Genomic DNA, 21295 nt, shown 5'->3' with positions numbered 1-21295 from the left:
CTTTTTATGGCTGAGTAATATTCCATTGTATATATATATATATATATGTGCCACATCTTCTTTATCTGTTCATCTGTCGATGGACATTTAGGTTGTTTCCATGTCCTGGCTATTGTAAATAGTGCTGCAGTGAACATTGTGGTGCATGTTTCTTTTTGAATTATGGTTTTCTCAAGGTATATGCCCAGTAGTGGGATTGCTGGGTCATATGATAGTTCTATTTTTAGTTTTTAAGGAACCTCCATACTGTTTTCTATAGTGGTTGTATCGATTTTCATTCCCACCAACAGTGTAGGAGGGTTCCCTTTTCACCACACCCTTTCCAGCATTTATTGTTTGTAGACTTTTTGATTATGGCCATTCTGACAGCGTGAGGTGATACCTCATGGTAATTTTGATTTGCATTTCTCTAATAATTAGTGATGTTGAGCATCTTTTCATGTGCCTCTTCGCCATCTGTATGTCTTCCTTGGTGAAATGTCTGTTTAGGTCTTCTGCCCGTTTTTGAACTGGATTGTTTGCTTTTTTGATATTGAGCTCCATGAGCTGTTTGTATATTTTGGAGATTAATCCTTTGTCTGTTATTCCATTTGAAAATATTTTCTCCCATTTTGAGGGTTGTCTTTTTGTCTTGTTTATGGTTTCCTTTGCTGTGCAAAAGCTTTTAAGTCCCATTTGTTTATTTTTGTTTTTATTTCTGTTACTCTGCGAGGTGGGTCAAAAAAGATCTTACTGTGGTTTATGTCAAAGAGTGTTCTTCCTATGTTTTCCTCTAAAAGTTTTATAGTGTCTGGTCTTACATTTAGGTCTTTAATCCATTTGGAGTTTATTTTTGTGTTCGGTGTTAGGTAGTGTTCTAATTTCATTCTTTTACATGTAGCTGTCCAGTTTTCCCAGCACCACTTATTGAAGAGGCTGTCTTTTCTCCACTGTATGTTCTTGCCTCCTGTGTCGTAAATTAGGTGCCCATATGTGCATGCGTTTATCTCTGGGCATTCTATCCTGTACCATTGATCTATATTTCTGTTTTTGTGCCACTACCATACTGTCTTGATTACTGTAGCTTTGTGGTCTAGTTTGAAGTCGGGGCGCCTGATTCCTCCAACTCCATTTTTCTTTCTCAAGATTGCTTTGGCTATTCGGGGTCTTTTGTGTTTCCATATGAATTGTAAGATTTTTTTGTTTTAATTCTGTGAAGAATGCCTTTGGTAGTTTGATAGGGATTGCATTGAATCTGTAGATTGCTTTGGGTAGTATAGTCATTTTCACAATATTGATTCTTCCAATCCAAGAGCATGGTATATTTCTCCACCTGTTTATGTCATCTTTGATTTCTTTCATCAATGTTTTATAGTTTTGCGAATACAAGTCTTTCTCCTCCTTAGGCAGGTTTATTCCTAGGTATTTTATTCTTTTTGTTGCAGTGGTAAATGGGAGTGTTTCCTTAATTTCTCTTTCAGATTTTTCATCGTTAGTGTATAGGAATGCCAGAGATTTCTGTGCATTAATTTTGTATCCTGCAACCTTACCAAATTCATTGATTAGTTCTAGTAGTTTTCTGGTGCCATCTTTAGTATTCTCTACGTATAGTATCATGTCATCTGCAAACAGTGACAGTTTTACTTCTTCTTTTCCAATTTGTATTCCTTTATTTCTTTTTCTTCTCTGATTGCTGTGGCTAGAACTTACAAAACTATGTTGAATCAGAGTGATGAGAGTGATCAGACATCCTTGTCTTGTTCCTGATCTTAGTAGAAATGCTTTCACTTTTTCACCATTGAGTCTGATGCTTGCTGTGGGTTTGTCGTATATGGCCTTTATTATGTTGAGGTAGCTTCCCTCTATGCCCATTTTCTGGAGAGTTTTTATCGTAAATGGGTGTTGAATTTTGTCAAAAGCTTTTTCTGCATCTGTTGAGATGATCATATGGTTTTTATTCCTTAATTTGTTAATGTGGTGTATCACATTGATTGATTTGCGTATATTGAAGAATCCTTGCATCCCTGGGATAAATCCCACTTGATCATGGTGTATGATCCTTCTAATGTTTGCTAATATTGTGTTCAGGATTTTTGCATCTATGTTCATCCGTGATACTGGTCTGTAATTTTCTTTTTTTGTGATATCTTTTGCTGGTTTTGGTATCAGGGTGATGGTGGCTTCGTAGGATGAATTTGGGAGTGTTTCTCCCTCTGCAGTTTTTTGGAAGAGTTTGAGAAGGATCAGTGTTAGCTCTTCTCTTAATGTTTCATAGAATTCACCTGTGAAGCCATCTGGTCCTGGATTTTGTTTGTTGGAAGATTTTTAATTATGGTTTCAATTTCATTACTTGTGATTGATTTGTTTATATTTTCTAATTCTTCCTGGTTCAGTCTTGGAAAATTGTACCTTTCCAAGAATTTGTCCATTTCTCCATGGTTGTCCATTTTATTGGCATATAGTTGTTTATAATAGTCTCTTATAATCCTTTTCTGCATGGTTTTTAATTTTGAAAATGTAAATTAGGTTTATGTTTATAGTTTTATATCCACTGTTCTAATATCATTTCAGTATTTACAGAGGGTTTCATAAAATGAATTAGCCATTGGGTCAAGATAAGAATAGTAATGCAAACCCAGTCTACTAGTTTGCTAGCTGCCATTTGTGTCTGAAGATGGTAATGCTACTGGTGTTTCTTTTGTTTGAGTGGATGCATCTGGAAGATGAGGTTGGCCGTAATCAGGATGGCAGCCTTTTACAAGATGGCCTTTCCTTGGCAACTGCATCTCTCCTCTAATGGATGGTATAGGCAGGTTTTAAATATCCCAAGTAAGGATAGTTCTGCAACCTCTCTTAGATTGTGATTGGAATTGTTCTGAAATAGAAAAGTGTGTATGTAAAATTTTTTTGGACATCATTCAGATCCTAAGCATGCTATGAACTAGAGCTTGACGCATATGTAACAAGAATGGACATACTTCTGGGAAACTACCCCTGCATCCTAAAGTACATTGAAATAGCCTATTGTATTTATAGATTAATAGCTATTCTAGTCATGAAATTTAATCATTTCAACTGGGGCCTTCCATTTTACTTTTTCCCCCTTCTAAAATGAAGTCCATATTATCTCCTTTATTAATATGTTTCCAATTTGAGTATGTTCTTTTCTTTCTTGTTGGCAACAGTCAAACTATGTTTGCTTTTATTCTTTTAATAAAAAAGTGAATTCTAAAGTTTCATTTAATTTTCTTGCTCTAGACAATTAAATCCCACACAGAAACAGATGAGAAGCAAACGGAGAGCCGCACCGTCACTCCACCTACTGCACCCAAACCAAAACGGGAGGAGAACCCTCAGGTAGGCCCAGCCCTCCAAGGCATGGCTCAGTCTGTGTGATGTGACTTATTCACATGCATCATGAGGGACACTTGCTCTCTGAATCACTTGATATCCTTGTCTTGTGCTTTCTCACTATTCAGTAATGTTATTGCCAAATCAGGTTGGCCTGGGACAGATTAAGAGTGTGGTCTTGAGTGTTCATGAGCTGGCAAACAGGCCTTTCATACGTATGTCACACATTAGACTTGTGTGATTCATGACCATTGCCCCAGGTATCCCACTGCATTCCTAATGATCATTATGTTTTGTTTGTCTCAGCCAACATTTATAAGATGTCCAGTTCACTCAGTTAAGGTCTATCTATATTATCGATTACAGTTGTTACATGTGCATTTTTGTTATTACTATTGTACTGCATTAGATCCCCAAATCCCAGATGAATCAGTAGCTCACAAGTAGTTCATTGAAGCATAAAAGTAGGGATGAAAATACTAGCATCTGTACTACAACCTAGGATAGAATTATAAACTTAAATAGCAAACAAAACTGTGGTACAAATATAGAATGTGAATTTGTATGTCCTTAGGCAAGAGATTTTTTTTAGTTTGATACTTTTGTACAAGCAGCTATAAAAGAAAAATGTGGACAGGTAATATGATGATGAATATATGATAGTTGGATTTTATTAGACCAGCAATCCATTTCCTTCTATCCTCAGTGCATTCTTTGTAATGAAACCATGTCAAATAGTGGCATAAAGCCATCAAAGCTTCATGTCATTTTTTTGAAGCAGTGATTTATTAAGCCAGTTCAGGTTTTTCTAAAGCAAGTACAAATTATAATACTTTCTGATATGAAATGAATTAATTTTTAATTTGTCTTTAAAGAAGAGACCAAAACTTGAACCTAAAAGAAGTACTAGTCATGCATATTGCTGAGAAACGTATAAAATAATCTGCAAAATTAATGACAAGTATTAGGCTTGGAGAGGGAAAAACAGAGCAGGCTATTAGCAAAATTTCCTTATCAAAAGAAACTGAAAGAGGACTTCCCTGGTGGTGCAGTGGTTATGAATCCGCCTGCCAATGCAGGGCACACGGGTTCAAGCCCTGGTCCGGGAAGATCCCACATGCCGTGGAGCAACTAAGCCTGTGTGCCACAGCTACTGAGCCTGTGCTCTAGAGCCTGCGAGCCACAACTGCTGAGCCCACGTGCCACAACTACTGAAGCCCATGCACCTAGAGCCCGTGCTCCTCAACAAGAGAAGCCACCGCAATGAGAATCCCGTGCACTGCAGTAAAGAGTAGCCCCTGCTCGCCGCAACTAGAGAAAGCCCGCTCGCAGCAACAAAGACCCAATACAGCCAAAAATAAATAAATAAATTTATTTTTAAAAACCAAGAAACTAAAGGATATCCTAGGTCAGTGGCACAGTGTGGGCAAGCAAGTAGCATCATGTGGAATAAGACGTATTTCTCATTGGACAGAATCACTGCCATAAAGGGAATAAATTAGTTATCGGCATGTGTGTGTACATAGATAAGGCAAAAGTTCTTGACAGCTTTTTATTCTATTTATCACTGAAACTCTGTTCTACAGAAGAGATTTTTTTCCATTTAATAATTCTTTTATGAGCTTGATCTAGACTGGCAAAGATGAGTTGGGTGTGAGTGGCCAAGAAGGATGCTGTTACTTGATTAAAAGAAGGTGCATCTGAACGTCAGTTCACACACTGCTTTATTAACAGAGAGCAGTTGGTAGACAGCCTTCTAATCTTAAGTTTTGAAGGAATAGTGAAAATTAGGAATGTAGTTAATTGGCAACCACAAAATGTATGCAATGTAGAAAATAGGCAGCATGTCCAAGACTGCTTTTCGTTACTGAAGTACTCTGGCTGTCAGGAGGATAGGTGCCCACCCTAGTTTCTGAAATAAGAAATAAAATTAAAACATTTCTTCAGGACTCTGCGGATACCAGTAAAGGACATTTCTGTGTTCTCAAGTGGCTTGTTCAAGGTTATCTTTATAAAACACTCAGTACCTCGAATAGCTTGAACCTATCACTTCAGGCCAGAATATCATGATATTTAAAGTTGAGGGTAAAATGTCAGGATTTTCAAAGACCAAATTGTGGTATAAATAATTCTGCAGGATTATGTCTCCTAACAACTAATGATGTTCCTTATTCATCACTGAGAGAAATGGATGATACATTATTTGGCATATTTAGCAGCTGCATGCAGTGGTACAGCAGAAAATAAAGGCATGCTTTCCAGACCACATGCAACCAAAGAGCAAAATAGTAATCAGTCTGTTGCTCTCTCCATTTTTAAGCATCTAACGTTCCAGCTTTGGAGTACAGTGTTCTGATCAGTCTAGCTTCTGATGGAGCCCTGAGAGTGGTGGTCAGAGAGAAAGCACTCTATAATTTGTAGGTCCATGGTTGATTGAAAAATCATAGTATTAAGCAGAACCACCTGCTGTCATTCCTAAAACTTATTTAGCTTTGAGTTATTGTCCAATCAGTGGTAGTAAAAATATAAGAACCCCTGACCTGGTATGGCAAATGAAGTACTTAGAATTTGGAGCTTGTTGTATGGGAGGCTGTTTGTACCCTCTGTGTGTTTCTTCAGTTTGAAGTCCTCTTCCCTCTTAGAGAATTTTTCTGGGAAAAACTTAGGTCATTCAAGATACTGATTTCTGCCATTGAGAAAGTGGAAGATAGAGGCCCCAGTCCTTCTCTTTTGATCCCTGTAAGATCAGAAAGCTTCCAGAGCGGCTCCATAGCTGCTAAGAGTGGAGGGTGCCCACTCCTTGTTCACTTGAACCCAGCTTCCTTTCAGCCACCAGCCATTGGGCTGGCTTTCCCTAGGAGTCTAACTAGGAACATGCAGCTGACTTTGTGAGAACCCACACTGAAGTATATTCTTCTTTTGTTTCTCTGGCACAGAAACTTGCCTTCATGGTGTCTCTAGGGTTGGTAACACATGACCATCTAGAAGGTAAGAGAAGATATTCATGGCACTACCTTGCTTCTGGCCCAGAGCTTTGTTCTTGAAAATGGTGTTTGATTTATTGTTAGAATTGAAAATTGGAACACAAACAGAGTATGATTCAACCAGTATGGGCTCTTTTTTTGGAGTAAACTTACCTTCCTTCTATCTAATGTTCAGCCCCTCTCCTTCCTATCATTATTTATCCACACTACTGTCCTGGGGAAACTCCCTAGTGGCCTGGATTAAGGTGACTTCTGTTCACTTAGAGAAACTTTTTTTTTTCCTGGCAGCATAAAGTAGCAAATGCCCCTCTGACAAGTCTCTGTCTGTATTTTTCAGTCACTCTAGATTATTGGAATCTTAAGAATAGTTGCAAAGCTGTACCTCTTCTAGTGATTTAATTCAAGAATGGTGAACTATGATTACTCAATCTTGGTCTGTGGATAAAGTTCATCCACACCTATATTACAGTGATCTAAAAATAAATCAGGACACTTTTACAAGTGTTGTCTACTGTTAAGCTCTCAATCACAGAGAGCAGCCACACTGTAGGAGAGCATGGCCTTGCTTTCCAGGAGGTGAGAGTGGATGGTCCTACATATTTGCTCCCAGCAGCATGCTTCCCTTTGCTGAGGCTGCGGTGAAACCAAGAGACTTACTCTCATTTCTAACTTGTCATGGGAAAACCAATAAGTAAACAATGAAGTTAAGTTCGGGGGGTTCTCCATACCTTTCTTCTAATCCAGACCTTTTGCTTTCCCAAGAAATCCAAAGCAAGCGGCAAGAACGAAAAAGAAGAACAACAGCAAATCCAGTGTACAGTGGCGCGGTCTTTGAGCCAGAGGTATTCCTGGCCAGCACTTGGCCATTCCCTCACGTTTTCAGTTTTATTTATGACTTGTTCAGCACCTCCCATCTGAAAACCTGCTTAAGAGCAGTACCCTGATTGTACTTGGCCAGCTTTGTAAAATGATGGATTTTTCTCTGGCTGATAACATTATTTCATTTTTATTATTCACTATTTTCCCCTTAGTTTTTTCCTGAAGTTTAAGTAGATACAAACCTACCTTAAAAATTTAACTCATCCTGTCATCTGAACACAACTTTCTTCTGAAGCAGAGACATACCTCTCTGGAATATTCTTTCAGAGCCAAGTACATATGATAAATCCAGTTATCACTGAGACTTTTGGGTGACTAGCACTAACTAGTTGGCATGTTGACGGGCATGCTGTGCTTGGTCTTTGGCTTGTACCGGTATTAGTAGTAACCATGCTATTCAACCAGTCACCTTTCTTTCTTCAATCCCGAAAGCGCAAGAAGAGTGCAGTCACGTACCTGAACAGTACAATGCATCCTGGGACCCGGAAGAGAGGTGAGTACCTTTTTTGTATCTCTCCCTTGCTGTTGCTTTTGCTTTCTGTGTTGTGTTTCTTTCCCCTCCCTCCTCCCGTTGTCCTAGAGCCTAACTCCTGTATCCCTTGAATATAGTTTTGTTGTTGTTCTCTGAGAATGGGGGGAAAAGAGAGTGAGATTTCTTATTAGAGATTTCTTATACTGAATCAAAAGCTCCCCTTCCTGGGATTCTGGCAAAGCTGGCTGAGGGGAATGGCTTATTGCAGGGTTTCTGCCCCAGGCCCCTCGGGCTGTTGATGAATGAACAGAACACCCTGTAAAAGGGAGCATTTTAGCATCATTGAGCACAACAGAGCACTGGTGTTGCCAAGGTGTTCTTAGTAGTGTCTAAATTGTCCTGATGCCAGTGAGGACAGAGCACGACTCTTAAGCTTCTGTGAGCTGCAGACTTTCCAGGAAGGAGAGAGGTAGCCACACTGAGAATTTTGAATCTATGAGAAGAGAGCACCTGCAACTAAAGAAGGAAACATCAGTGTCAAAACACGCTTCCCAAAGCAGAAATTCCTAAAGAGCTCCATCCCCCAATTTCAGACCTTCCAGGGCGGGCATTCCACCTCACTCTCAGGGCAGCAGCTGCCTTCACCATGCAGGTCTAAATAGGTCTTAATAGCTCAGAGTTTGAGCTTATAAACAAGGCTCTGAAATGGTTCTTTGATGTCAGTAATACATCCCAAGGTCCTTTTCTCCACATGATAATATGTCCTTGAATTACAGTTCCAGGCTAGAAAGGTTGCAGAGTGAGTGGAGTAGCATGCTAATTTTTGTGTATGCACAGCAATCTCAGAGCCACTGGAAGCTTAGGAGGCCATCCCGACCCTTTGTCTGCCTTAGGCAGGGCTACCACTGTACCTACCGGTGGTGCAGTGGTTACCGTCTCTTCCCCTCAGAGAGATAGCACACCCACGCTAGTGTTTCATCAGCCCCCTCCTTCAAGATGCCAAAACATATGTAGATGGGAATCCCTAAGTCATTGTTTCATATTGATTCCTGGGCCACAGTAACCAGTGTCATGGGTTATTTTTTGTTGTTTTATTTTGTCTTGGGTTGTTTCAGTGACCTCTGACACAGTTCTCAGAAAGGAGCCCCCAGCCAGAAGCCACAGTTAATTGGCCTGCTAGTGGGCAGTATCTGCTGAGAGGATAGGGGTTAAATGAGCCAGAAAGACCTTGGCATCTCTTGCCAAGGTCAGAGGATGAAAGCCTGCATTCACAATGCCTAGGACGTGCCTTCTGTGGGTAAACAAAGAGCATTTATCTTCCACTTTCCCTTCTAGCAGCACTAAATACCCTAGAAAAGACAAACCAGTACGATCTGTCTTTGTATTGCACACAGTGCCGGTTTAACACAGATAGGTAATGTTTGTGTAATATCTGACAATCATGACTCTTGTGCATAATTCTAATATAAATTATAACTGTTGGCAAAGTCATGATCCCACGTACCATCCACCAGTGCTCGTAGGCAGTTGTGTACCTCTCCGGCTCTTTTTTGCCTATGGTGTGCTGGGCATACACTTTTGATCGCTTACAGCTTAGAAGCTATGACCTTTGGCCCTTAGAAGACAAGGACCCTGACTTAGATATATCATAAGGCAAGAGTGGTTGACCTGGACTTCCCACACCCATTAGGGCCCATTTGTAGATTCTCTGTAGCCATGAGGTTTGATTCAAAATGCTTCTGCTCAAATCAGCTCTCTCTGGTAGCTGTTGCTGATGACAGGGCTTTTCCTGAGACTTTGGAACACCCCAGTTCTAAGGCATGTAGTTCACTGGAATGTTTGTGATGGAAAGCAGGGAGATGATTTTTGATCAACTGGGAAGGGTATCTGAGTCCAGACTTACTTAAATTCACAGTTAAGCCCAGAAGGTCTTTTTAGCTCTTAGGTTCCAGCTACTCCCAGAACATATGTCTTCCTAGCTCTGCCAGAAAGGGTAAGAATAGTTAACTTGAATTTTGCCTCCTCCCTTTGCCTTTCTCTACCCTCACAAGCAATGAAGTAACCAAAATGTGGGCAGGAGAGAAGAGGAAAAGCAGAGATCCTCAGCAAATCTGTTTGTGGGAACTGAGAATCATTAATATTATTATAAGAATAACGATTGCAGAGAAACCTTAGGAAACAATATGTAAAAGATATGGAAAAAGAAAATAAATTCTTAACCCTGTCCTTGGCTCTTGTTGGGCTTTGATATCTCGTTCTCCCGTTAGAAATCTCAAATTGTAATAGTTGAGGAATGTCTCCGTAATCTGCCCAAGGCGAAGACCTTTAACATAACCCAGTATCTCCTGTCATTCTCTGAGGCTCTCTTATCCTCCCTTTGACACTCATGCATTTGTTTCGAATGACATTTAAATCTTTGCTTCTTTTCCTCTCTTTGGGACTGTTGTATTAACCTTCTCTCTGCTACCTCACTTCCTTTTCCATGCTAGCCAATGAGGAACACTGGCCAAAGGTATGTAAGATCATTTTTCCCCCTTTCTTTCCCTCCCCCTTTTTTCCCTTTTGTTCCCTTCTCTCGGTCTGTAGGTCGTCCTCCAAAATACAATGCAGTGCTGGGGTTTGGAGCCCTAACCCCAACATCCCCCCCATCCAGTCATCCTTGTTTATATTTTCTAATTCTTCGTGCTTCAGTCTTGGAAAATTGTACCTCTCCAAGAATTTGTCCATTTCTCCGTGGTTGTCCATTTTATTGGCATATAGTTGTTTATAATAGTCTCTTATAATCCTTTTCTGCATGGTTTTTAATTTTGAAAATGTAAATTAGGTTTATGTTTATAGTTTTATATCCACTGTTCTAATATCATTTCAGTATTTACAGAGGGTTTCATAAAATGAATTAGCCATTGGGTCAAGATAAGAATAGTAATGCAAACCCAGTCTACTAGTTTGCTAGCTGCCATTTGTGTCTGAAGATGGTAATGCTACTGGTGTTTCTTTTGTTTGAGTGGATGCATCTGGAAGATGAGGTTGGCCGTAATCAGGATGGCAGCCTTTTACAAGATGGCCTTTCCTTGGCAACTGCATCTCTCCTCTAATGGATGGTATAGGCAGGTTTTAAATATCCCAAGTAAGGATAGTTCTGCAACCTCTCTTAGATTGTGATTGGAATTGTTCTGAAATAGAAAAGTGTGTATGTAAAATTTTTTTGGACATCATTCAGATCCTAAGCATGCTATGAACTAGAGCTTGACGCATATGTAACAAGAATGGACATACTTCTGGGAAACTACCCCTGCATCCTAAAGTACATTGAAATAGCCTATTGTATTTATAGATTAATAGCTATTCTAGTCATGAAATTTAATCATTTCAACTGGGGCCTTCCATTTTACTTTTTCCCCCTTCTAAAATGAAGTCCATATTATCTCCTTTATTAATATGTTTCCAATTTGAGTATGTTCTTTTCTTTCTTGTTGGCAACAGTCAAACTATGTTTGCTTTTATTCTTTTAATAAAAAAGTGAATTCTAAAGTTTCATTTAATTTTCTTGCTCTAGACAATTAAATCCCACACAGAAACAGATGAGAAGCAAACGGAGAGCCGCACCGTCACTCCACCTACTGCACCCAAACCAAAACGGGAGGAGAACCCTCAGGTAGGCCCAGCCCTCCAAGGCATGGCTCAGTCTGTGTGATGTGACTTATTCACATGCATCATGAGGGACACTTGCTCTCTGAATCACTTGATATCCTTGTCTTGTGCTTTCTCACTATTCAGTAATGTTATTGCCAAATCAGGTTGGCCTGGGACAGATTAAGAGTGTGGTCTTGAGTGTTCATGAGCTGGCAAACAGGCCTTTCATACGTATGTCACACATTAGACTTGTGTGATTCATGACCATTGCCCCAGGTATCCCACTGCATTCCTAATGATCATTATGTTTTGTTTGTCTCAGCCAACATTTATAAGATGTCCAGTTCACTCAGTTAAGGTCTATCTATATTATCGATTACAGTTGTTACATGTGCATTTTTGTTATTACTATTGTACTGCATTAGATCCCCAAATCCCAGATGAATCAGTAGCTCACAAGTAGTTCATTGAAGCATAAAAGTAGGGATGAAAATACTAGCATCTGTACTACAACCTAGGATAGAATTATAAACTTAAATAGCAAACAAAACTGTGGTACAAATATAGAATGTGAATTTGTATGTCCTTAGGCAAGAGATTTTTTTTAGTTTGATACTTTTGTACAAGCAGCTATAAAAGAAAAATGTGGACAGGTAATATGATGATGAATATATGATAGTTGGATTTTATTAGACCAGCAATCCATTTCCTTCTATCCTCAGTGCATTCTTTGTAATGAAACCATGTCAAATAGTGGCATAAAGCCATCAAAGCTTCATGTCATTTTTTTGAAGCAGTGATTTATTAAGCCAGTTCAGGTTTTTCTAAAGCAAGTACAAATTATAATACTTTCTGATATGAAATGAATTAATTTTTAATTTGTCTTTAAAGAAGAGACCAAAACTTGAACCTAAAAGAAGTACTAGTCATGCATATTGCTGAGAAACGTATAAAATAATCTGCAAAATTAATGACAAGTATTAGGCTTGGAGAGGGAAAAACAGAGCAGGCTATTAGCAAAATTTCCTTATCAAAAGAAACTGAAAGAGGACTTCCCTGGTGGTGCAGTGGTTATGAATCCGCCTGCCAATGCAGGGCACACGGGTTCAAGCCCTGGTCCGGGAAGATCCCACATGCCGTGGAGCAACTAAGCCTGTGTGCCACAGCTACTGAGCCTGTGCTCTAGAGCCTGCGAGCCACAACTGCTGAGCCCACGTGCCACAACTACTGAAGCCCATGCACCTAGAGCCCGTGCTCCTCAACAAGAGAAGCCACCGCAATGAGAATCCCGTGCACTGCAGTAAAGAGTAGCCCCTGCTCGCCGCAACTAGAGAAAGCCCGCTCGCAGCAACAAAGACCCAATACAGCCAAAAATAAATAAATAAATTTATTTTTAAAAACCAAGAAACTAAAGGATATCCTAGGTCAGTGGCACAGTGTGGGCAAGCAAGTAGCATCATGTGGAATAAGACGTATTTCTCATTGGACAGAATCACTGCCATAAAGGGAATAAATTAGTTATCGGCATGTGTGTGTACATAGATAAGGCAAAAGTTCTTGACAGCTTTTTATTCTATTTATCACTGAAACTCTGTTCTACAGAAGAGATTTTTTTCCATTTAATAATTCTTTTATGAGCTTGATCTAGACTGGCAAAGATGAGTTGGGTGTGAGTGGCCAAGAAGGATGCTGTTACTTGATTAAAAGAAGGTGCATCTGAACGTCAGTTCACACACTGCTTTATTAACAGAGAGCAGTTGGTAGACAGCCTTCTAATCTTAAGTTTTGAAGGAATAGTGAAAATTAGGAATGTAGTTAATTGGCAACCACAAAATGTATGCAATGTAGAAAATAGGCAGCATGTCCAAGACTGCTTTTCGTTACTGAAGTACTCTGGCTGTCAGGAGGATAGGTGCCCACCCTAGTTTCTGAAATAAGAAATAAAATTAAAACATTTCTTCAGGACTCTGCGGATACCAGTAAAGGACATTTCTGTGTTCTCAAGTGGCTTGTTCAAGGTTATCTTTATAAAACACTCAGTACCTCGAATAGCTTGAACCTATCACTTCAGGCCAGAATATCATGATATTTAAAGTTGAGGGTAAAATGTCAGGATTTTCAAAGACCAAATTGTGGTATAAATAATTCTGCAGGATTATGTCTCCTAACAACTAATGATGTTCCTTATTCATCACTGAGAGAAATGGATGATACATTATTTGGCATATTTAGCAGCTGCATGCAGTGGTACAGCAGAAAATAAAGGCATGCTTTCCAGACCACATGCAACCAAAGAGCAAAATAGTAATCAGTCTGTTGCTCTCTCCATTTTTAAGCATCTAACGTTCCAGCTTTGGAGTACAGTGTTCTGATCAGTCTAGCTTCTGATGGAGCCCTGAGAGTGGTGGTCAGAGAGAAAGCACTCTATAATTTGTAGGTCCATGGTTGATTGAAAAATCATAGTATTAAGCAGAACCACCTGCTGTCATTCCTAAAACTTATTTAGCTTTGAGTTATTGTCCAATCAGTGGTAGTAAAAATATAAGAACCCCTGACCTGGTATGGCAAATGAAGTACTTAGAATTTGGAGCTTGTTGTATGGGAGGCTGTTTGTACCCTCTGTGTGTTTCTTCAGTTTGAAGTCCTCTTCCCTCTTAGAGAATTTTTCTGGGAAAAACTTAGGTCATTCAAGATACTGATTTCTGCCATTGAGAAAGTGGAAGATAGAGGCCCCAGTCCTTCTCTTTTGATCCCTGTAAGATCAGAAAGCTTCCAGAGCGGCTCCATAGCTGCTAAGAGTGGAGGGTGCCCACTCCTTGTTCACTTGAACCCAGCTTCCTTTCAGCCACCAGCCATTGGGCTGGCTTTCCCTAGGAGTCTAACTAGGAACATGCAGCTGACTTTGTGAGAACCCACACTGAAGTATATTCTTCTTTTGTTTCTCTGGCACAGAAACTTGCCTTCATGGTGTCTCTAGGGTTGGTAACACATGACCATCTAGAAGGTAAGAGAAGATATTCATGGCACTACCTTGCTTCTGGCCCAGAGCTTTGTTCTTGAAAATGGTGTTTGATTTATTGTTAGAATTGAAAATTGGAACACAAACAGAGTATGATTCAACCAGTATGGGCTCTTTTTTTGGAGTAAACTTACCTTCCTTCTATCTAATGTTCAGCCCCTCTCCTTCCTATCATTATTTATCCACACTACTGTCCTGGGGAAACTCCCTAGTGGCCTGGATTAAGGTGACTTCTGTTCACTTAGAGAAACTTTTTTTTTTCCTGGCAGCATAAAGTAGCAAATGCCCCTCTGACAAGTCTCTGTCTGTATTTTTCAGTCACTCTAGATTATTGGAATCTTAAGAATAGTTGCAAAGCTGTACCTCTTCTAGTGATTTAATTCAAGAATGGTGAACTATGATTACTCAATCTTGGTCTGTGGATAAAGTTCATCCACACCTATATTACAGTGATCTAAAAATAAATCAGGACACTTTTACAAGTGTTGTCTACTGTTAAGCTCTCAATCACAGAGAGCAGCCACACTGTAGGAGAGCATGGCCTTGCTTTCCAGGAGGTGAGAGTGGATGGTCCTACATATTTGCTCCCAGCAGCATGCTTCCCTTTGCTGAGGCTGCGGTGAAACCAAGAGACTTACTCTCAGTTCTAACTTGTCATGGGAAAACCAATAAGTAAACAATGAAGTTAAGTTCGGGGGGTTCTCCATACCTTTCTTCTAATCCAGACCTTTTGCTTTCCCAAGAAATCCAAAGCAAGCGGCAAGAACGAAAAAGAAGAACAACAGCAAATCCAGTGTACAGTGGCGCGGTCTTTGAGCCAGAGGTATTCCTGGCCAGCACTTGGCCATTCCCTCACGTTTTCAGTTTTATTTATGACTTGTTCAGCACCTCCCATCTGAAAACCTGCTTAAGAGCAGTACCCTGATTGTACTTGGCCAGCTTTGTAAAATGATGGATTTTTCTCTGGCTGATAACATTATTTCATTTTTATTATTCACTATTTTCCCCTTAGTTTTTTCCTGAAGTTTAAGTAGATACAAACCTACCTTAAAAATTTAACTCATCCTGTCATCTGAACACAACTTTCTTCTGAAGCAGAGACATACCTCTCTGGAATATTCTTTCAGAGCCAAGTACATATGATAAATCCAGTTATCACTGAGACTTTTGGGTGACTAGCACTAACTAGTTGGCATGTTGACGGGCATGCTGTGCTTGGTCTTTGGCTTGTACCGGTATTAGTAGTAACCATGCTATTCAACCAGTCACCTTTCTTTCTTCAATCCCGAAAGCGCAAGAAGAGTGCAGTCACGTACCTGAACAGTACAATGCATCCTGGGACCCGGAAGAGAGGTGAGTACCTTTTTTGTATCTCTCCCTTGCTGTTGCTTTTGCTTTCTGTGTTGTGTTTCTTTCCCCTCCCTCCTCCCGTTGTCCTAGAGCCTAACTCCTGTATCCCTTGAATATAGTTTTGTTGTTGTTCTCTGAGAATGGGGGGAAAAGAGAGTGAGATTTCTTATTAGAGATTTCTTATACTGAATCAAAAGCTCCCCTTCCTGGGATTCTGGCAAAGCTGGCTGAGGGGAATGGCTTATTGCAGGGTTTCTGCCCCAGGCCCCTCGGGCTGTTGATGAATGAACAGAACACCCTGTAAAAGGGAGCATTTTAGCATCATTGAGCACAACAGAGCACTGGTGTTGCCAAGGTGTTCTTAGTAGTGTCTAAATTGTCCTGATGCCAGTGAGGACAGAGCACGACTCTTAAGCTTCTGTGAGCTGCAGACTTTCCAGGAAGGAGAGAGGTAGCCACACTGAGAATTTTGAATCTATGAGAAGAGAGCACCTGCAACTAAAGAAGGAAACATCAGTGTCAAAACACGCTTCCCAAAGCAGAAATTCCTAAAGAGCTCCATCCCCCAATTTCAGACCTTCCAGGGCGGGCATTCCACCTCACTCTCAGGGCAGCAGCTGCCTTCACCATGCAGGTCTAAATAGGTCTTAATAGCTCAGAGTTTGAGCTTATAAACAAGGCTCTGAAATGGTTCTTTGATGTCAGTAATACATCCCAAGGTCCTTTTCTCCACATGATAATATGTCCTTGAATTACAGTTCCAGGCTAGAAAGGTTGCAGAGTGAGTGGAGTAGCATGCTAATTTTTGTGTATGCACAGCAATCTCAGAGCCACTGGAAGCTTAGGAGGCCATCCCGACCCTTTGTCTGCCTTAGGCAGGGCTACCACTGTACCTACCGGTGGTGCAGTGGTTACCGTCTCTTCCCCTCAGAGAGATAGCACACCCACGCTAGTGTTTCATCAGCCCCCTCCTTCAAGATGCCAAAACATATGTAGATGGGAATCCCTAAGTCATTGTTTCATATTGATTCCTGGGCCACAGTAACCAGTGTCATGGGTTATTTTTTGTTGTTTTATTTTGTCTTGGGTTGTTTCAGTGACCTCTGACACAGTTCTCAGAAAGGAGCCCCCAGCCAGAAGCCACAGTTAATTGGCCTGCTAGTGGGCAGTATCTGCTGAGAGGATAGGGGTTAAATGAGCCAGAAAGACCTTGGCATCTCTTGCCAAGGTCAGAGGATGAAAGCCTGCATTCACAATGCCTAGGACGTGCCTTCTGTGGGTAAACAAAGAGCATTTATCTTCCACTTTCCCTTCTAGCAGCACTAAATACCCTAGAAAAGACAAACCAGTACGATCTGTCTTTGTATTGCACACAGTGCCGGTTTAACACAGATAGGTAATGTTTGTGTAATATCTGACAATCATGACTCTTGTGCATAATTCTAATATAAATTATAACTGTTGGCAAAGTCATGATCCCACGTACCATCCACCAGTGCTCGTAGGCAGTTGTGTACCTCTCCGGCTCTTTTTTGCCTATGGTGTGCTGGGCATACACTTTTGATCGCTTACAGCTTAGAAGCTATGACCTTTGGCCCTTAGAAGACAAGGACCCTGACTTAGATATATCATAAGGCAAGAGTGGTTGACCTGGACTTCCCACACCCATTAGGGCCCATTTGTAGATTCTCTGTAGCCATGAGGTTTGATTCAAAATGCTTCTGCTCAAATCAGCTCTCTCTGGTAGCTGTTGCTGATGACAGGGCTTTTCCTGAGACTTTGGAACACCCCAGTTCTAAGGCATGTAGTTCACTGGAATGTTTGTGATGGAAAGCAGGGAGATGATTTTTGATCAACTGGGAAGGGTATCTGAGTCCAGACTTACTTAAATTCACAGTTAAGCCCAGAAGGTCTTTTTAGCTCTTAGGTTCCAGCTACTCCCAGAACATATGTCTTCCTAGCTCTGCCAGAAAGGGTAAGAATAGTTAACTTGAATTTTGCCTCCTCCCTTTGCCTTTCTCTACCCTCACAAGCAATGAAGTAACCAAAATGTGGGCAGGAGAGAAGAGGAAAAGCAGAGATCCTCAGCAAATCTGTTTGTGGGAACTGAGAATCATTAATATTATTATAAGAATAACGATTGCAGAGAAACCTTAGGAAACAATATGTAAAAGATATGGAAAAAGAAAATAAATTCTTAACCCTGTCCTTGGCTCTTGTTGGGCTTTGATATCTCGTTCTCCCGTTAGAAATCTCAAATTGTAATAGTTGAGGAATGTCTCCGTAATCTGCCCAAGGCGAAGACCTTTAACATAACCCAGTATCTCCTGTCATTCTCTGAGGCTCTCTTATCCTCCCTTTGACACTCATGCATTTGTTTCGAATGACATTTAAATCTTTGCTTCTTTTCCTCTCTTTGGGACTGTTGTATTAACCTTCTCTCTGCTACCTCACTTCCTTTTCCATGCTAGCCAATGAGGAACACTGGCCAAAGGTATGTAAGATCATTTTTCCCCCTTTCTTTCCCTCCCCCTTTTTTCCCTTTTGTTCCCTTCTCTCGGTCTGTAGGTCGTCCTCCAAAATACAATGCAGTGCTGGGGTTTGGAGCCCTAACCCCAACATCCCCCCCATCCAGTCATCCTGACTCCCCTGAAAATGAAAAGACAGAGACCACATTCACTTTCCCTGCACCTGTTCAGCCTGTGTCCCTGCCCAGCCCCACCTCCACAGACGTAAGTAACTTGGGAAAAGCTCACTCTCTTTCTCAGAGCTTAAATCGGGGAAACCGTTATCATATGTTGTCTCCTTACCAGTTGCATCTCCTTGACTAACCCTGGAACAGCAGTAATCCCTACAGGACACTGTGTGCCACGTAAGGCAGCTTTCTGCTGGGGTCCCAGGTCCTGCCATGTCCTTGAGAATCATATTAAATACCACATTAGGAGGCTCAGTCAGGGTTTTCAGAGTCTGGAATTTATCTGCGGTGAAGGAGTTCTCAGGAAGGGGGATGGGGTGGGGAAGTCAGGTCGTATAATTGAGAGGTATGCAGGTGTCTGTCGTCAGTTTTGGGGGGTGGGGATAATGAACAAAGGTGTACATTCCCCTAGCAGCCGGTGTTTCCTGCTTCAAGTAAAATTCAAGACAACTTTTCCGAAAAGCAACTTTATTCATCAGAATAGGTCAGAAACAGGCTCCTGAAAAAAGCGTCAGATACTTAGTAGCCCTTCCCCCAGAGGCTGCAGGAGTGCAAACTAGTGCCCTCTGTTTTTTTCTTTCTTTTTTTTTTTTTTTTGTGGTACGCGGGCCTCTCACTGTTGTGGCCTCTCCCGTTGCGGAGCACAGGTTCCGGACGCGCAGGCTCAGTGGCCATGGCTCACGGGCCCAGCCACTCCGCGGCATGTGGGATCTTCCCGGACCGGCACACGAACCTGTGTCCCCTGCATCGGCAGGCAGATTCTCAACCACTGCGCCACCAGGGAAGCCCCCTGCCCTCTGTTTTTAAATGAGCGCTTACAAAGCGGTGAATTCACTCAACAAATACTGAGCACTGCTCTGCTGAGCATGCACTGTTCTTGAGACGGGGGACAGAACAGGGAACAGAACCAGCTCCCTGCCCTCAGGGAGCTTGTATTGCACGGCCAGAGGCAGGTGATAAGCAAATGAACACTTAAATGTCAGGTCAGGATAAGTGCTGTGAAAAAAAACTTGACACAGAATCAGGGGCATAAGGAGTTACGGCAGGAGGTTGCTGTTTTATGAAGAGTGGTAAGAGACAGCCTCTCTGGTGGGAATGGAGTATGTTGGAGTATCTGGGGCGGGGAAGAGCATTCCACACAGAGGAAACAGCAGTGCAGAAGCCCTGCTCGTTGGAGGAAGTGTATATGGCGTAGGGAAGAAGGGCTTAGTGGGCAGGCAGGAGCAGTGGGAGAGGAGACCTCAGAGGGCAGGGCCCATCTTGCAGGGCCTTGTAGCTTTTACTCTGAGTGAGATGGGAGATGCTCGAGGGTTTTAAGTAGAGGAGTGAGGTTACTTTTCACTTTTTATTTTGAAAATTTCCAAACCTACAGAAAAGTTGCAACAACAGCACAAGGAAGGAATATATACCCTCCTCCTAGATTCACCGATTGTTACAATTTCGCCACATATGCTACTTCCCACCACCACACAGTTGTTTTGCTGATCTAGTTAAGAAGTTGAAGACATCATGAATCTTCACCCAAAATACTTCGGTGTATATCTCCTAAAAACAAAGATACTCTCTGACGTAGCCACAATACAGTTATCAAATTGAGGAAATTTAATATGACAAAACATTATTTTTATAGTATACAGCCCATCTTCAGATTTCTCCAATTATCTCAATAAATGCCTTAGTGGCACTTTGTTTTTTCTGCTCCAGGATCCAATCCAAGATCACTCTTGACATTAATTTTTATGGTGTTTTGTCTTTAGTCTCCTTACTCTGGAACAGTTTCTCAGCCTCTCTTTGTCCTTCATGACACTGACATTTTTTAAAAGATAGGCCAGTTGCTGTATAGAGTGTCCCTCCATTTGGATGATCTGATTGTTTTGCTCAAGAATAGATTCAGGGTATGCATTTTTGTGGGAGCACTAAATACCTGATGATGCACTGATTCTCAGTGCATCACAAGAGGCACGTGTTGTCCATCTGTCCCATTGTTGGTGATATTAGCTTTCATCTCTTAAGATAGACTCCATCAAATATCTCTACTCGTAAAAATGCCCGTTTCCTTAGGTGAAGATAGTGTCGAGTCTATAAAAATATCCAGTTCCCCAGCAAACTTACTCAGTGGTTTTAGCATCCTTTGAAGGTTCTTGCCTGCATTTATTATTTATTTTTTTAACATCTTTATTGGAGTATAATTGCTTTACAATGGTGTGTTAGTTTCTGCTGTATAACAAAGTGAATCAGCTGTACTTATACATATATCCCCATATCCCCTCCCTCTTGCGTCTCCCTCCCACCCTCCCTATCCCAGGCCTCTACGTGGTCACAAAACACCAAGCTGATCTCCCTGTGAGATGCAGCTGCTTTCCACTAGCTATTTATTTTACATTCGGTAGTGTATATATGCCCATGACACTCTCTCACTTCTCCCAGCTTACCCTTCCCCCACCCCGTGTCCTCAAGTCCATTCTCTAAGTCTGCATCTTTATTCCTGTCCTGCCCCTAGGTTCTTCAGAACCTTTTTTTTGGCTTACGGGCTTAGTTGCTCTGCAGCATGTGGGATCTTCTCAGACCAGGGCTCGAACCCATGTCCCCTGCATTGGCAGGCGGATTCTCAGCCACTGCGCCACCAGGGAAGCCCTCAATTTTGTTTCTTTTTATGGCTAAGTAATATTCCATTGTATATTTGTGCCACATCTTCTTTATCCATTCATCTGTCGATCGACAGGTTGCTTCCATGTCCTTGCTATTGTAAATAGTGCTGCAGTGAACATTGTGGTACATGACTCTTTTTGAATTACGGTTTTCTCAGGGTATATGCCCGGTAGTGGGATTGCTGGGTCGTATGGTAGTTCTCTTTTTAGTTTTTTAAGGAAACTCCATACTGTTCTCCACAGTGGCTGTATCAGTTTACATTCCCACCAGCAGTGCAAGAGGGT

General features: G+C 41.2%; 1 protein-coding gene across 1 annotated transcript in view; it reads left to right on the top strand.

Annotated features, from left to right (window-relative positions):
* The window catches only part of PHF21A (PHD finger protein 21A), a 208541-nt gene that overhangs the window by 172398 nt on the left and 14848 nt on the right, over nucleotides 1-21295 (top strand). The window contains exons 10-14 of the mRNA XM_055091391.1: nucleotides 3238-3336; nucleotides 6267-6318; nucleotides 7077-7156; nucleotides 7626-7686; nucleotides 18236-18399. Of these exons, the coding sequence (XP_054947366.1) occupies nucleotides 3238-3336; nucleotides 6267-6318; nucleotides 7077-7156; nucleotides 7626-7686; nucleotides 18236-18399 (456 nt within the window). The remainder of the gene's footprint in view (nucleotides 1-3237; nucleotides 3337-6266; nucleotides 6319-7076; nucleotides 7157-7625; nucleotides 7687-18235; nucleotides 18400-21295) is intronic.

Source organism: Physeter macrocephalus, chromosome 16 (genome assembly GCF_002837175.3).
Source record: "Physeter macrocephalus isolate SW-GA chromosome 16, ASM283717v5, whole genome shotgun sequence".
Classification (NCBI taxonomy): Eukaryota; Metazoa; Chordata; class Mammalia; order Artiodactyla; family Physeteridae; genus Physeter; species Physeter macrocephalus.
The sequence above is the reverse complement of the archived record's forward strand: the minus strand, read 5'-3'. Positions and strand labels throughout refer to the sequence as shown.